The sequence below is a fragment of the Psammomys obesus genome, unplaced genomic scaffold, assembly GCF_907164565.1.
Source record: "Psammomys obesus unplaced genomic scaffold, mPsaObe1.curated_primary_1811, whole genome shotgun sequence".
Lineage (NCBI taxonomy): Eukaryota > Metazoa > Chordata > Mammalia > Rodentia > Muridae > Psammomys > Psammomys obesus.
This window is the reverse complement of record NW_026592439.1, coordinates 1,138,934-1,155,367: the sequence shown is the minus strand read 5'-3', so window position 1 is coordinate 1,155,367 and position 16,434 is coordinate 1,138,934. Positions and strand designations below refer to the sequence as shown.

The following is a 16,434-nucleotide window of genomic DNA, read 5'->3' as shown; positions in this document are numbered from 1 at the left end:
GTCTAGGTCCTTCACCTCCACACCCTGCTTGTTCCCTTTATCCCTGCTCCCTCTCTTACTGCCCCTTATTGAGAAAACAGACGAGGAAAGTGGTTCAGGCCAGAGCTGACTTCCTATTTCCAGAGAAGTATCCGTGGAGCTGCCAGTCGAAGCCATATTCAGTGACCACAGTGACCACTCATAGCGTTTGGGAGTCTTATGGGGAAGTCAGAACTGCAATCCGGATCTCCCAAGACCGCCCAGCGGCACCTGCTGCTTCCCACCTGGACATAAGCCAGCCTGGTTTCCTTACACTGTTTCTCTAGCCGTGTTGAGCTACGTGAAAACGGAAAGTTACAGGGAGACTTTGGGAGTAAGAGCATTTTCCCTTTAGCTGGAAGTTGAATGGACCGAGTGCCTTTCTGGTACTTAAGGTTTGAAAGTCAAAAGCTGGGCAAGGCGGTGCACACCTGTAATCCCAGGCAGAGGCAGACAGATGAGTTCCAGGCCAGACAGGCCTACAAGTGAGTCCAGGACAGCCAAGGCAACACAGAGAAACCCAGTCTCAAAAAAAGGAAGGGAGGGAGGGAGGGAGGGAGGAAGGAAGGAAGGAAGGAAGGAAGGAAGGAAGGAAGGAAGGACCTCTTGAAAGTCAATCATCATCATAATGATCATCATAGCAGCCATTTACAGGATGGTTACACAATAACACCTCTACCTGTATATCCTTTCTAGCCTTTACAGTTTATTTTACAGGGCAGAGTCATTTAACACAAGGGGAATCTGAACTACAAAACATTTATGTATCTTGCCCAAGGCCACACGGATCTTAAGCCGACTAAAGTGTGACTAAAGCTCAGGCCTGGTGTGCTCAGGAGGCAGAGGCAGGTGGATTTCTATGACTTCCAGGCCAGTCACGGCTACATGGCTACACGGTGAGATCCTATCCTGAAACAAAAAGCCCAAAACAAAACAAACCTCATGCCTGACTGTCTCCAAATCTTCTAGTACCCCACTGTTTACTCCTTGTAGGGTGAAAACTCATTCATGTAGCAGATCCTGATTGGGCCATGCCTTATGCTGGATTTTGGTTGTGCCCTAGACAGCACGGCTGTCATCCTTGTGTTGTGCAATACTGAGTAAACAGGTAGCAATCGACACTCAGTATAAGCATTATGGGATAGAGGGGAAGGAGCACTCTTCAAAGAGCTTACCTTGGGGCTTGGGACGAAGGGACTCCCATACTAGTACACGGTGTTTAGGGGCTAGGCTAGTATGCCCAAAGGAGTCTGGGGCTTTTAAGGAGATGGCATACACCCCTCCCAAAACTGTGGAGTCCAGCAGTGGCCAGCAGAGGGAGCCCAAAGTCCAGGACCGACTCACTGGTAAGATGCTTATGTAACCCGCTAAGCTGGGGGAGGAGAGCAAACGCCAGGCACGAGGCACATTACACACAGGCACATGTCCAGGGACTTCACGCAGAAAGGTGTTGCGCACACACCCAGCAGAGCAATGCTCAAACACACGCACAAGCAGCAAAGAAGAACCGGCTCAGTGTCCAGGACCGGAGGGCCCTCCGGCACGCACGCATCCATCACGCCCGCAAGAAAACACGCATTTTCTCCACTGATGTCCTGGGGTGGGTGAGCAGTGAAGGAAGAGGGCCTTCCAGACAGTGTCAAGGTTAGACTAAATCGTGGAAAGAAAGGAAGCTTGGGATGGTCAAGTCGTCGACACTCCAGTTTGGGTTCTCGCTCTTCCATCATCACCAGTTCCTCACCCACATTTCCATGGACTGCCACGTGTGGGCAGACGTCAGTCACCGGTCTCATACCATATGCCTATTTAACTCATTCTGCCTCCGGATGGCATGTGTATAAGGCATCTGGGTGACAGTAAGGTGTCATGAGAATCGTTAGAGGTGATTAAGACCCAAGGTCCTGAAACAGTTATAATCTGCCTGAAATGTCACATGCTACAGCCACAGCCGAGGAGACAGTGCCCCTCAGAGAGAAGCATGTTTGAAGACAAGACTGTTGAGGTGAGGTGTCTGCCCTGTGCCTGCTACCTAACACAATCTTACTTAGTCCTCACTAGAACTGTGAGGTCAGCAGTTCCCATCTCCACAGCAAACTGAGGCTCGGAGGAGTTAAGAATGTTAGCCCTTCTCTCCGGTGCTAGATTCCTTGGAGTCCAAATTCAGGTTTGAAGCTAGCCTGTTACACTATAAAAGCAAATATCACAGAAAAATAAATAAATAAAAAGAACCCCAGAACACACACACACACACACACACATGTACACACACGTATGCTTAGAGCTATTGCTGAGACAAACTGAAAAGCTAATAACACACACACATATAATATTCACTCTCTCTCTCTCAAATATCTGCAAACTCTAGCTTGGAGGGCACAATGGATCACACACAAGAATGTCTTGTATTTTTGTGTGTTTACAAAGCCCTGACCTGGACTACACTGATGAGCTATAGTTTCCCACCCAGAGGGAAAGTTCTCTCTGCTGAATTATTGAGAAGTTACAAAAAGAGGCAGAGTCAAAGGAAGAGCAAAACCCGACCCTTCACCTGGACAACAAATTCATGCAGGGAATGGAGCAGGCACATAAGCAAATACAAACATGCAAGCATTACACACATCCAAACAATCCCATACCCCAAAAATGACCCCCCCCAGCACATTCCACTTCTTCTTCCCCTGAGCCAGGCAGGCATGTGCAGCCTTATACTTCTCTCTCTCTCTCTCTCTCTCTCTCTCTGTGTGTGTGTGTGTGTGTATGTGTGTGTGTGTGTGTCCTAGTCCCTCCTCTTGCCCTGACTGAGCTCACACTTCTAGTTCTCAAGCCCTGTGCCAAGTGGGCAGCACAGTTGTTCAAGAATAGAGGAGCCACTATGCTACTCTGGCCTTGCATGACCTGGTTCTGATCCACTGAGGGGGCCCAGCCATTTCTGCACCCAGGATGCATGCCAGCTGCTGCCCACTTTGGAATGCCACACGTGGATCCCTCTGAGCTGGAAGTCCTATAGTGTAGGTGTGGGGGCTCCACCCGCAGGCTCCCAGGACGTGTGCTCTGTCCCCAGCCCTCTGAGAGGGAGCAGCTGCTTCAGACTTTCATCTGGGGGATGTCAGAGAAGCGACTCTCACTGTGTGCGATCCGAGCAGGGCAGACCGCAGCAAAGGCGCAGCAAAGGCAGGAAGCAGCAGCCGGTTGAGCAGACAGACGCCTGTGCACAGGTGTTAGTGAGCCTCAGGGGGCACCAGGTGACTACCTCTGAGTCACCGGGTTGAGCAAGAGGCAGATCTGAAGACCAGGTCACTCGAGGCTTTGTGTGCCTCCAGCTGAGCGAGGTGAGGAGGAACAAAGGCTAAAGCTTACTGAAAGGCTGCTTTGTGCTGGGTGCTGTATACACACCCCACGCTCGCTCACTCAGGCCTCACCACAGCCTCGAAGCTAAGAGCTGTGCTTACCTCCGACCACAGCCACTGAGGCCTTGTGTAATTTACCCAAGTTTGCACGGCAAGAATACAGGAGCACACACAGGTGAAAGCAGACTAACCTCAGAGCTTAAATGGCCTGAGCACACTTCTCCCTCCTGTACAGTAACCTGCACACACTTTGTGAGTGTATATGGTTTGTGTATGTGTGTGTGTGTGTGCTGTGTGTTGTATGTGTGTGTGTATGCGTGTGCTGTGTGTAGTGTGTGTATGTATGTGTGTTCGTGTATGTGTGTGTGGTTTAGTATGTGTTGTGTGTATGGTATGTGTTTGAGTGTGGTGTGGTGTGGCAGAGTGTGTATGTGCATGGTGTGTGTGTGGTGTGTGTAGTGTGTGTGTGTGAGTGTGTGTGATTATGTGTGTGGTGTTCATGTTTGTGTATGTGTGTGTGCTGTGGCGTATGCGTGGTATTTGTGTGTGTGAGTGTGGTGTAGCGTGTGAGAGTGTGTGTGTATGGTGTGCGTGTCAGTGTGTGGTGTGTGTATATATGTATGTGTGTTTGAGTATATATGAGTGTGTGTGTGTGTGGTGGTGTGTGTGTAGTGCGTGTGTGTTGGCGTGTGGTGTGTTTACATACATGTGTGTGTGGTGTGTGTGTAGTATGTGTGTATGTGTGTGTTTGTGAGTAGTGTGTTTACGTATGTGGGTGTGGTGTGTGTATGGTATATGTGTTTGTGTGTGTCACACAGTGGGTATTCTGTAAATCTTTCTTGCAGTGCTGGAGGCCCCGGATAAGAGGAAATGATGAGCTGTGACTTGGAGGAAGAGAGGAACGAGGGTGGATTTCATGTGCTCTCAGCCCCTCACGGTCTCCCAGAGAAGGAGAGAGTTTGGGGACCAGCTCCACAGCTCCACTCCGAGATGTTCTCCCCTCCAACCGGAGCAGAAGGCAGGAGGTGTGAGGGGTGGTGTGGGAGGGATGCGCAGCCAGCCCAGCCAGCCCAGCCTCCGTGCTGCTTTCTCGGCTCCCTCCGCTCAGCTGAGGTCTGCCTCGGCCTTTCCTACCAGTCCCTGGCTGCTCACTTGCCCACCTGGACTCCATAGGAGGCCAGTACCCCCGGGCTATTCTGGCCAAAGAGCTGACAATTCCCTTTTTGCTTGGTCCAACTGAAACAAGGGTGGAATTTTTCCAAAGGCTCTCTATTAGGAAAGGAAAGGAAAAACAAAGCCAGAAATAAAAACTGCAAAAACAAAGAAACAGATGGAACAGTGGGGGTGAGTACGCTGGCCATGGGAGTGAGTGTGAGCTGGGTCCTGATGCTAACATAACCCCCAACACACACAAACCCACAGCATCTGCCCTTGGCGCTTGGGTGGCATTTTGCACACTAAACTGTATTTACAGAGCTTGTTTCAATCTGCCTCCCTGTGTTGACTGAGCTTTTCAAGACCACTGCCAATTCTTCTTTTTCTTCTTCCTCCTCCTCTTTTTCTTCTTCTTCCTCCTCCTGCTCCTCCTCCTCTTCTTCTGCTTCTGCTTCTTTCTTCCTTCTTTTGGTTTTTCAAGACAGGGTTTCTCTGTGAAACCTTGGCTATCCTGGACTTCATTCTGTAGAACAGGCTGACCTCGAACTCACAGAGATCTGCCTGCCTCTGCCTTCCAAGTGCTGGGGCCAGAGGTGTGCACCAGCACTGCCCGGCTGTTGTCAATTCTTTTTCTGCCTGGCAACGTTCAGCAGATGTATGCAGAGTGACTGAGCAAGTAAGTAGGCAGTGAGGGGGTGGCCAGCGGAAACCAGTCTTTTCTCTCTGCTTACCCCATGGCCTCCATGGTGGACACGTCTGTTTCCTCTGATTCTATCTCGCCCTGACCACTTCCACCCACACACAAATGAAAGTTTCTTCCGTTTCAGAACTCAAACTTCTGTCCCTCAGAAATCAAGCCACGCTGCTTCCTGGGCAAGCTAGTAAGGGCAGGTATGTGCTTCAAAGAGGGAAGGTGCCTGAGATCATGTCCAACGAAAGAAAAACGCACTCTAGGACCTTGAAAATCAAGGGCAGAAAGTAATAGCTATGTTCATTGAACATTTTTGTCCTCCACGCTGAGTTCGTGACTATATAAACGGGTTCAGAACACATTTTGTCCAATTAGTGGTCAGCCTGAGATTTATTTTCTAGGCATTCTGACTACATTTGTGGACAAGAAACTGGTGTCTGTGGCATTACATGGGTATGGAGGTCTAACCAGCTGCCAGCCATGGTTAACAGGGAACCCCAGCAGGACAAGCCACTCAACATTGGCACTGGGTGTCGGCACAGAAGAGCCTACCTGTTGATGTTCTTGGGGTGAGGAGACCAGACAAAGCAAACATAAAATTTATGGTCTGAGTAGGTGGGGCTAATATAAGATGGTGAGATGGTAAGGCCTTGGGTAGACCTGGCTCTCACAGCCAGGCGGCATTCACCCTATCACTGATTGTCCCTAGTTGTATGATGGGAATCATTACAGTGTTGATCTCATTGTTCTATTATTGATATATTATGATAAGTGCCAGGGCACCTGAGCAACAGTGGGGTGGGCCCAGCAGACAGGAGAAGAGGGGTCCCCCATCTTCCATGGGCTCTCCTCAGTTACCCTTTGTCTTCTTTGTCTTTCAGCTTCCTGCAGTAACCTTCTTGGAGGAGGGTAGGCTGCTTTTTCCTCCAGCTTCCTCACCACATAACTTCCTCAAGGTGGGGGAGGGGATGTTGTTTCCACGTTTGACCTGCCTTTAAGATTCTTTTATTTTTCCTTTCTTTCTTCCTTCCTTCCTTCCTTCCTTCCTTCCTTCCTTCCTTCCTTCTTTCCTTCCTTCCTTCCTCCCTCCCTCCCTCCCTCCCTTTCTTCCTTCCTTCCTTCCTTCCTTCCTTCCTTTCTTCCCTCCCTCTCTCCATCCTTCCCTCCTCCTTCCTTCTTTCCTTCCTTCCTTCCTTTCTATGGCTGCTGGAAGTTGAACTCAGGACTTTTGGAAGAATAGCCAGTGCTCTTAACCTCTGAGCCATCTCTCCAGCCCTGCTAAGATGGCTTTCTTAGAAGTCACAGCACAGAGATATCTAAGGTGAAAAAAAAAAAAAAAAAAACCAGCCTTCATTTTCCTTTGCCATCTGAAACTTGGGTTTTAGGGTTTTAGCGTATTTTGTTCTGCTCCCTACAAGAGTTCCTCTCTCAGCTCTAGGACCTTTGGCTTGCTCTAGCTCTCCCAATCTTTCTGGCTTCTCTGCCACAGCATCTTCTGGACCAGCGGTTCTCATCCTTCCCAATGCTGTGACCCTTTAATAGTCACTTTATGATGACCTCAACCACAAAATTATTTTTGTTGCTACTTCACAACTGTAGATTTGCTATTGTTTTGAATCATAATGTAAAGATCTGACATGCAGGGTATCTGATATGGGAGCCCTGTGAAAGGGTCATTCGACCTCCACAGGGGTCACGACCTACAGGTTGAGAACCACTGTTCTGGACTCCTCTTCGGCCTCAGTATTGAGCAAAGTTCTGCCTGAGAGTCTTGTCCATTTGTCCTACAGATCCCCCACGTGGGCAGCCTCTGCCTCGGTCACCTCTATGGAGGTGGCTTCCATAGGCCATACCAGTCCTGTCTCCTTCACTCAAGGGGATCGTCCTGCAGCCCGGCTATACCCCCTCAACCTCACCACATACCACAATGAAGTACGGCTTCTTGCCCAAACAATCTCCTTCCTTCCCCAATTTACTTAATCACTGCACAACGCTCCCCGCCTCTCAAATCCTTCCTCCCTTGCCCTGGCAAACAGCCAGCTACCGAATCCTAAATGTTCCTTCTCATCCATCCCCACCCCCTCACTCATCACCCCATCACCCACAGAGCTCCTGTCTCTTCCTTCCAGCCCCACACCTCACAACCATGTGCATACACACCCTTCAATCAAAGGAGTCTACCTAGGGTACAATTTGAATGAGATTACTTCTCTCCTCAAAAACTTTAAATGTCTCCATATTGTTTATAGCAATATTTCTCAAACTTTCTTGGTGGTAAAAATACAGACTCCCACTCCCCACCCTCGCCCTCATGAATCAGAATCTCTCAGAGCTGTGCCCGCTGTTCTGTATTTTGAACAAGCCTCCAGGTGACTTTGATCATCACAGGTTTTTATTTTCCATTTTTGTTGTTGTTTTTATAACAGAATGCTGGCATTTAGGATAACACAAGCAGTCAAGGCTCTCCGTTCCCACTTCCAGGATGGACTTCACATTCTCGATGCTGCGGCAATCCCTGTGCCTGAGCTCATAGGGTCTCTCTTCCTGAGCCAGACCTCTCCTATCTGGCAAGACCCAACTGAAATGCCACCTCCTCCATGGAGCCCTTCCTGATTTTTCTGGCTGAGAAATCATGTCTCTGTTCTTGGAGCTGATATCAGCCTTTGGACTAATTGTGTGCAACCAGCAGCCATTAGAGCCTAGCCATTGGCATCCTTCCCTCATCTTTATCCTCTGTGTTCTGTTTCTTGTCACCATTGTAGCCAAAGAGGATCCTTTTCCATAGCAAAATAGCAACCCTAGACAAAGGCTTGCAGGCCTTTTTTATAGGAAACTAGGGAAATTCTAGCAAGGGTTAGGTAATCTAAAACCTCATTGGTGGTTGCCAGAGAAGTTACAAGGGTCAATTCCTAATTGGCTTGCGTCCAGGTGGTCAGTGGGCTGCATTCCTGTGCCATAAATGTTTAACTACAGGATGAGGTAAGGCTGCTCAGCACAGATGCCCCATCCTGGAATAAGATATTTTCCCGTTCTTGTGGTTATCTCCAGGCTGTTCCTTGGGTAGGGATTTGATGGTATTGTGCCTGGAATTGGTGACCCGTGGCCTGGTTCCTGGGACTGATGACTTTTCTTTTAAAGTCAGGCCTGGTCCTAAAATGGAGACAAAATTGAGTTTAAGTAGCCCTCTCACTACGTCTAGAGGGAGCCTATTCCTGGTTTGCACACAGTCACCGTGATGCTGTACCTTCCCATGGCATCAAGCAGCGGGAGAGGGAACAGGCTATCCATAGCTCTTCCCTAAGAGTGCTAACCCGCATCTGCATGACACAGCGTGTAATCCCAGGTATCTGGGCAGTCACGGCAATAGCACTGAAAGTTAGAAACCTACACATGGAGACTCCACCTCAAAACAAACAAACAAACAAACAAACAGTACTGAGCTCATTTTGTAAACCCCACACTGTGTAATTATCTCTCAGAGGCCCTGCCTCCTAATACACCACACGGCAAGCTGAGATTTTAGCCTGTGACGTAGTGAGGCTTGGTGTATTAATCCCCTTTTCCTCTGCTGGCAGGAGCAACCTGTTTTGGCTCATTGTTTGACGGTATAGTCCATCATGTTGCGGAAAGCACAGCGGGAGTGAGAGACATCTGTGTTTCACAGTCAGGAAGCAGGGAAGGATGAGTGCTGGTGCTCAGCTCACATTTCCCCTTTCCATTCAGTCCTAGGCCTTCCTCACCATGCCATGTAAGAGTGCGGCCCACATTTACAGTGGCTTTTCCCGCCTCAGTTAACGCAACCTAAAAACTCTCCCACAGGCACGCCCAGAAGCTTGTCTCCTGGGTGACTCTAGATCCTGCCAAACTGGCGCTCACACACTCAGCATGCAGCGCACAGCTAGTGCTCACCCACCATCAGCAGTGATCTTGGGGACAGTCTGGCTCAGTGACTCTCAACCCTGCCGGCCCATTGGCGAGTTTGGGACATCCAGAGGCCTGAGCCTGACCTCAAACCAATGATCCTTGGGGTAAGGCCAAGGTCTGGGACATAAACATGAGCTGAGATGAGAATCCTTCGTTTTACCAATGGGAGATAGAGGACTTATTCAAGTATTCCTGGTAAGTACAATAAGTTTACGTTGACATCCTCTCATCCCTCATAGCCAGTCCAGCACAACTTCTGGCATGAAGGCCCAGTCTTGGCTCTTGTACTGGTGGCATGGGAGCATCACCTGAGGGGAGCCATGTGGAAGGCAGAGCCTCAGGCAATGAGGCTGAGAAGTTGAAGGAAAGTTAAGGAAATGGAGAGGAGAGAGATCTTAAAGGCTCAGGTCCCACCCTGGGAAAATAGAGTTAAAAGTTGGGGTGAGTGGATTTGGAGACTAAATGGCCTAGGGTTTGAAGCAAAAGGAGTGTAAGAGTGGGAACCTTGACTCTGGGTTTTGACAGTCTTTCCAGTACTGGCCCAGAATGGGGCATACAGTAAGAGCTCAGCAGGGCAGGCTGACTGTCTCAGTGACTCAGTAGCATCAGAAGGAATGCACACTGTTGATTATGCCATGTTTCTATTGGGAAAAGATCCTGGACTTTAAGAGAAACTGAGGCACAGAGGAAGCCAAGCTCCCTAGAATTCTGAAAGTGCATTACATAGGGGAGAGGCCATGGCTCTGTGTGCCAGAGCATCCTGGCCTAGTTGGGCATACAGAATGCCAAGGGAACAAGCAGATGAACGGAAGGAACTGTATGCTGGGTGAAGAGAAAGGGCATGGTAAGAAAAGAGGGAGGCAGGAAGGCAGGAGGAGGCCAGGGGCCAGGCCAGACTGCCTCTTGATAGGGAGAACAGGGGGGCAGGAAGCTCTGGGCCAGTGGCTTGGTCAGATCCTCAGCCAAAGCAAACCTACCTCAGGGGGCTCTGGGACCATTCCTTCCCCACACAGATGGAATCAAAGGCAAACAGGAGCCCTGCGGGGCCCAGCTGTGACCCCTGCCCCCAAACTCAGCAAGGCCCATTAACTCTCCACACCACCTCTAACATACTTTCACAGCCCCCATTTAATTTTTTTTTTTTCTGGAAACAGCCTCACCTGGTATTTGCTCCCTGAATGCCAGCCAAGAGATGCCAGGTTCCCCAGCCCAAAGGATACCCAGATCCTGCCCACCTCCCCAGTAGCTCTGTACAAAATGTCAAGGTCATCTTTGCTAATAAAAAAACAAAAACCAAACTGAAAAAGCGGGCCTTTCCTTGTTTCTGTGTCAAGAGTTAAAGGGTCCAACCTCCTTTCTAGACTCACACTAATTGAAAGAGACATACCTGTACCTTATTAAAAGATTGGGCAGGAGCCACTGCCCCCTCAGCCCAGAGGAACTGCAGAGTACTTCTACTGATTCCCTGAGCTGGGCCATGAGTTAAGAGGAAGTAGCCCAGAGGTGAAAAAAGGGCTCTCACAGGCTTTCAGACTCTCTGTGTCACTTGGGTGACAAGTTGGGTGACAGACCCTGCCCAGGGTCATAGAAGTGGCTGGTGGCCCACTGGAACCTAACTTTTAGGCAAGTGTCCCCTGCACCAGACCATGACCCAGACCCTGTGAAGGGCAGGTGCAAAACAGGCACAGAGTACCGTGCACCACCAAGCCTGAGAGTGAACACACAAATCTTTTCTTTCTTACTCTCCTTAACATCCTCTCTCGCCCCCCACCTGATACACAGGCCACTGTGTACTGATGGGAACCCAATGTGGACCTTTCTGCATTCAGAGAAGCAAGGAAAGCAAAAAGACAATGACGGATCAGAGGCAGAAAGACCAGAGGGCTGCCTCCTAGTGCCTTTCTCTTCTCTTTTCTGAATCCTATACAGTATGACTTGAATAATCAAAACAGGGCAATAAAAACCATCTGGGGAAAAGATTAAAGATGGCAGACCCCAGGAGAGTCCAACAAAGAGGACAGTAGAAAGGGAGACCAGGAAGAACACCGAGGAACCAATCTCAAGGAAAAGATAAGAAAATCCACACAGTCTTTGTGGTTCAGTGGTGAAACCGAGGTAGGAATGGACCTCGGGTGGCTACATCTGTGACTTGGAGCCCAATATTGCCACCGCCAGGCCACTACAGGCTGAGAGAATGTGAGCAGAGGGCTAGAAAGAAAGGGAGAATGAAATAACGCCTTTTGGTCACCAATTAAGGCCACCCCACACCTTCTAGACAACTAATTTTTCATCTTGTGATGGTCATTCTTTGAAAGAAAAAAAAAAAATCTCACCCACATCCCCAGAAGGTTCCAGAAGTCTGGCAGTTGTGACAGGACCACATAAGAAAGGAAGAGGAGAGGGGCAGGGAATGGGAGAGACAGGATGGCCCACAGGGCTGGCTGCAGGGGAAGCAGATACGCAAGAGGTACTGGGGCAGAGGAGTCTGGTGAGGGGGCGGGAGGAGGGGCCGTGGGAGTGATAGAGCCTCTCCCAGCAATCCCTTTCCTCCCTCTGTCCCTCCCACACTCTTTCATGATCTTGAAACAACCTTCAAGTCTGGGCTGGAGGCCCCAGGAGGCCAGTCACTTAGGAAACAAAACTGTTTCCTTTACAAGTCCATCTGCAGCTGAGCGCCCACCCTCCCCCCCTGCACACTCTCCCATGGACTCTCACGTACACCCACAGTAACGCACAGCCTTCCCTGTGGCACGCGCGAATGCCTGCACAGGAACACATGCTCATCACACACGCCTATGCAGACAACGCATTTGTAATAGATGGGCCACACATCCAAGCACCACTGCCCGGTCCCTGTCAACATAGAGGGACTCATCTCGTCCGAGTTGGCTTCTCAAACTAGCTATGTAGCTATGTAGCTTCGGGCCACCTTGACATTCTGATCCTCCTGCCTCTACCTCCCAAGTACTATGATTAAGAGCCTTGTTCTACAGCCCTTGTTTTAGGGGGTATTTGAGATGGAACACAGGGTCCCATGCTTGCTACGAAGGCATTCTACCAACTGAGCCACATGCCCAGACTTTGGAATTAGCACTTGGTACATTCCTTCCCACAGAATGCCAGACAGTATCGTTCCCCTCAGTCATAACTAGCACCCCACCTCCAAGCTAGCACCTGTTTCTAGCTCTCTCCGCTCCCTACCCCTGCATATATATATCCTTACTTCCCAAACATGGCTCAGGCCCTCTCCACCCTCTCCCTGTGACCTCTTTATACTCTTGTGTTTTCTCTCAAGACCTCTCCTGCCTTCCTACCTCCGGCTTTCACATCTGTTTTCCTCCTTTGTTCCTTTCTTGTCTCAAATGAGTTCTCCAGTCCAGGTCCACAGGTAGCCAACCCGGGCACAACAGATCAAGAGGCCATGTGTCAACAGAGGGAGTGGTCAGGGAGGCGTGGGTGGAAAGCAGGCTGTGGGTGCCCTGCCTACCTTCACTTGTTGCAGCCCAAGTTGAGCAGTAGTGTCCTTGGGGCCGTAGTCACCCAAATGCAGGGCATGGCAGGGAGCACTGACTGGTGCAGACGGAAGGGCTCAGCCCTTTCTGTTATTGAGCCTGGCTTCGACAGCGACAGACAGCAGAGCCAGGGTGTGGGAAGGACTGGGCTACACTGGAAGGTGCTAGCAAGGGTGGGAGGAGGGGGCTGAACACAGGATCTCAGAGTCTCTTGTTTCTCTTCTGTCTTGTATCTTAAAGAGGTAGGGAGATTGCTCAGGAGATTAGCCCAGGAATCTAGACGCACCTACACCCCCAAAGACCATCTAATCACCCCTAAACCCACAGCTCTCCTAGCCTTTGGGGGTAAATCTTCTAGAGCCCTCTTCTTTGGGCTTTGCACCTTCAGATACTCTCTGTGTCCTTGACACACAGGAACCGTGTCTACTTCCTTGTGTGATTTCCCAGTCTCATCCAGACCCACGTCCGAGGCCCGGAAGGGGCCACAGACCATGAGAAAACCCACGAACTCGTCCTTATTCTGCCCATCCTTCCAGCCGAGGCCCAGGAGGAAGCGGTAGGGGCAGGTAGGATCTGACCCTCTGATGCCTGTAATGGAAAAATCTCAGCTGCAGACCCGGAGGGGGGCAGTTATTTAGGGAATTCAGATGTGAGCCCTGGGCTCTGAGAGTAGATTTCCTGGACAAGAGGTCCATAATCCCTCTACAGGGAGCTCCCTCCAGGGCCAGAGGGGGCCCAACCCAGCCAGCCCAGCCAGCGGGCACCTCAGGCCTCCTGCCAAAGTCCCATTCCCTCCCTCTCTCTTCCTTCCCAGCAGTGCTCTGAGACCTGCCCCTTCTCAGTAGGGGCGGGAGGGGGGTGTCCATTCACTCCATCTCTGTGCCTAGAGAAATGAGGACACTGCAGGAGAACCTTGTCCCCTGACTGCTCCTGGTTGGTGGGGGCAGAAACTTTTCCCTTCTCTGTCCCCAACCCCTATTCTTTGGCTCGTCATCAAATGAACCACACCAGCACCCCCATAACAGCTGGTCCCTGTCATTATCTGCTCTGTCCCTGTTTCTATTGAGAATAATGTTGAAAATACCTTCCTAGCTGAAGGTGAAGCCTTCCTCCCTCTCTCCCTGGGGCCTAGCTTCTAGGATCTCCCACGCCTTTAAGCAGGTCTCTGGTAGTAGAGATGCCTGTCCCCTTCCTCCCAGAAGGAACTTGGGGAAGTCATTGTTTTTTCTAGTTCATGGCCTTGGTACTTGAGGGGATAATGACTTCCATGCTCTCCTTAGAAATGCCACAGCTTCCAGTTTTGACTTCTCACAGCACTCACCAACCTCAGACTCGGACTCAGCCACAGCTCCTCTACAGCATCGGAGAAGAGGCCCATCTGCTCCACAGACAGAAAAGCAGAGATGTCACCAAATGCCTGCTGTGCCCGGACTAGGGCTGCCTTCCTGGTTCTTTCAAGTCTTCTGTCCTCCACCTTCTTCCCAACTGCTTCCAGGTGACAAGAGTCTTGATTGTCTTGAGCACTGGGTTGCAGGTGTGTCCAACTTTTAAATATTGTGGTATAACATTGTCCTCTACAACATTCACATCATCCATAAATCACACTGGACAACTATGCAATCATATGATAAAAGTAATAATAATAACAATCACCATGGGGAGTGGTGGTGCACTCCTTTAATCCCAGCAGAGGCAGGTGGAGTTTGAGGCAGCCTTGGACTAAAGAAAGAGCTAGTTCTAGGACAGCCAGGGCTGCACAGAGAACCCCTGTCTCAAAAACAAAACAAACAGTAAAACAAAACAATAACAAAAAAAAAAGTCACTATAAAGTTGTAAAGCAGTTCAGTGTTTGAAGTAAGTTTAGGATGTGTTGAGTCAAAGTCATGGCTATCATGGGGTTGCCTGAGGGCAACAAGTTGGACATGCCTGGCTCAGAGGTTACCTCTGGGAGGCCTCCTTCATCTCCAAACTTTGGTCCCTTGCAAAGAGCTTCAAAAGCAAGAGTCATCTTGTACTGCAGTTCTAACTCTTTCTTGGCCACAATGTCCCTGCAGCCTCTATAGCAGGCTGTTGCTTTTTTCTGGGAAATTGGATTCTCGGTCTGTCCGATCCACTAAGATTGATGAATTCTTAAAAGCCTCAGCTTCCTCACCTGGAAATATAGGCAGTTAGTCTGTAAGATCTCAGGCATCCCAGGACCAGGAGCTAATGGCTCTCTAGGGGCCACATCTCCTTCCTCCTGCCACCCCCTCCCCGTACCTTGCCCTTTGCTTCTCTCTTGGTTGGGGAAGTACTGAGGGAGTCTGAGGGGGACACACCAAGGGACAAAACAGGACCATCAGAGAGGCCAGTTGCTAAAGGGGCGGGAGGGGAGGAGTCCTCAGGGATCCAGTTTCAACAAACGTTTCTTTCCCCGAGAAGGGGAAGGCGGGGGTGAGGGGGAGAGGGACCTATTTAAAGCTACCCTGTTGCTCAGGCTGTCTCTGTCTGTCTGCCAGGGTCTCCAGCTGCCCCAGACAGGCGGTGTGGTCTTGGGATCCTCCTGGTGACCTTTCCAGACTAGGTCTCCTCAGCTACTCTACCCCAAGATGGGTCGTGGGGTGAGTATCCCCCCCAAATCAGGGACTACTCTCTGGAGGGTGAGGGAGACGTCGGAGAAAGGGTGGAGCAGAAATGGGATGTGGAGGGAGGGTGAGAGACGAGTGGGATGGTTTGAACTTGGAGCTACTCTCCCAACTGTACATGCATGTAGTAGATTCCACAGTGCTAGGAGCCCAAGTACTGTCCTGCTCTGCAGCCATCCGGCCCTCCTCCTCTCCCACAACTATCCCAGAAGCCACCCAATTGCCCTCACCCCAAATCCCTCCCCTCTCACCACAGTCCCTAACTTCCCAGCTGAACGTTTGGCACTGTTAGTTCTCTCCCGCCCCGTGTTACCCACTGAAAATATCTATTCCTCTGAGATCCTAGCCCAAGAGCACAGAGGCCAGCCTGGGGTTGGAAGGGAGCTGTGGGGCACCCCTCTCCCAGAGCCACCTAGCAGAGCTAGGCATGCCAGATGGGAGGGAGAGCAGGAATGTATCCTCAGCCCTCATTCCAACACCCCTCCGGATGTCCCCAGCAACACTGTCCTCGGCTCCGGGCCACAGGTTTTGGGGACCTTTTCCAAAGGCTGGTGAGAACTGCCCCTGCCCATGCTGGTGTGAAGCAATGGATTTGCCAATGAAAGGATTAACAGCCATGTCTGGGCGAGCAAGGACAAGGCTTCCAATTCTTAAAAATGAAATTCCCGTATGAAGAAAAGTGACCCAATCTCTTTACATACTGTGCTTGGCAGCTTTCCCTAAGTGGAATACTGGCGAAAGAGGGCACAGAGGGAAAGGGCTTGACAGACCATTGCAAAATGTGAGGAAGTCACTGCCATGGGGTGCTGTGGGCCAATTTTGGGGCCCAAGGCGGAGTCAGACAAGGACATGTTATTGCACTAAGCTGAACAGCTGGAAAAACTCTGAGCCTGGACACCAGGGTTCCAGAGCTAGGGTGGGAACTGGAAACAGAAGAGCGCCTTGCTTGTGTGCATACGTGCCTTTGGGCATACATATGTGTGTGTGTGTGCATACAAGTGTACATGTGTCCACAACCTCACAACAGTGTGTTCCCTGTAAGCTGATAGCGCTACAGGCATTCGCAGGTGAACTGCATTGTGTTTCAGCAGGTGAATTTGCAAATGAACAGCCTTTGAGCATGCAGGGGCACAGACGGGGGGGGGGGGGGGGGGGGGGGGGGG

At 50.4% G+C, this 16,434-nt stretch overlaps 1 protein-coding gene across 1 annotated transcript in view; it reads left to right on the top strand.

Annotated features, from left to right (window-relative positions):
* Positions 1-15,144: 15,144 nt before the first annotated feature.
* Positions 15,145-16,434, top strand: part of Atp1a2 (ATPase Na+/K+ transporting subunit alpha 2) — a 24,682-nt gene continuing 23,392 nt past the window's right edge. The window contains exon 1 of the mRNA XM_055613231.1: positions 15,145-15,247. Coding sequence (XP_055469206.1) covers positions 15,236-15,247 — 12 coding nt within the window. The 5' untranslated portion in view covers positions 15,145-15,235. The remainder of the gene's footprint in view (positions 15,248-16,434) is intronic.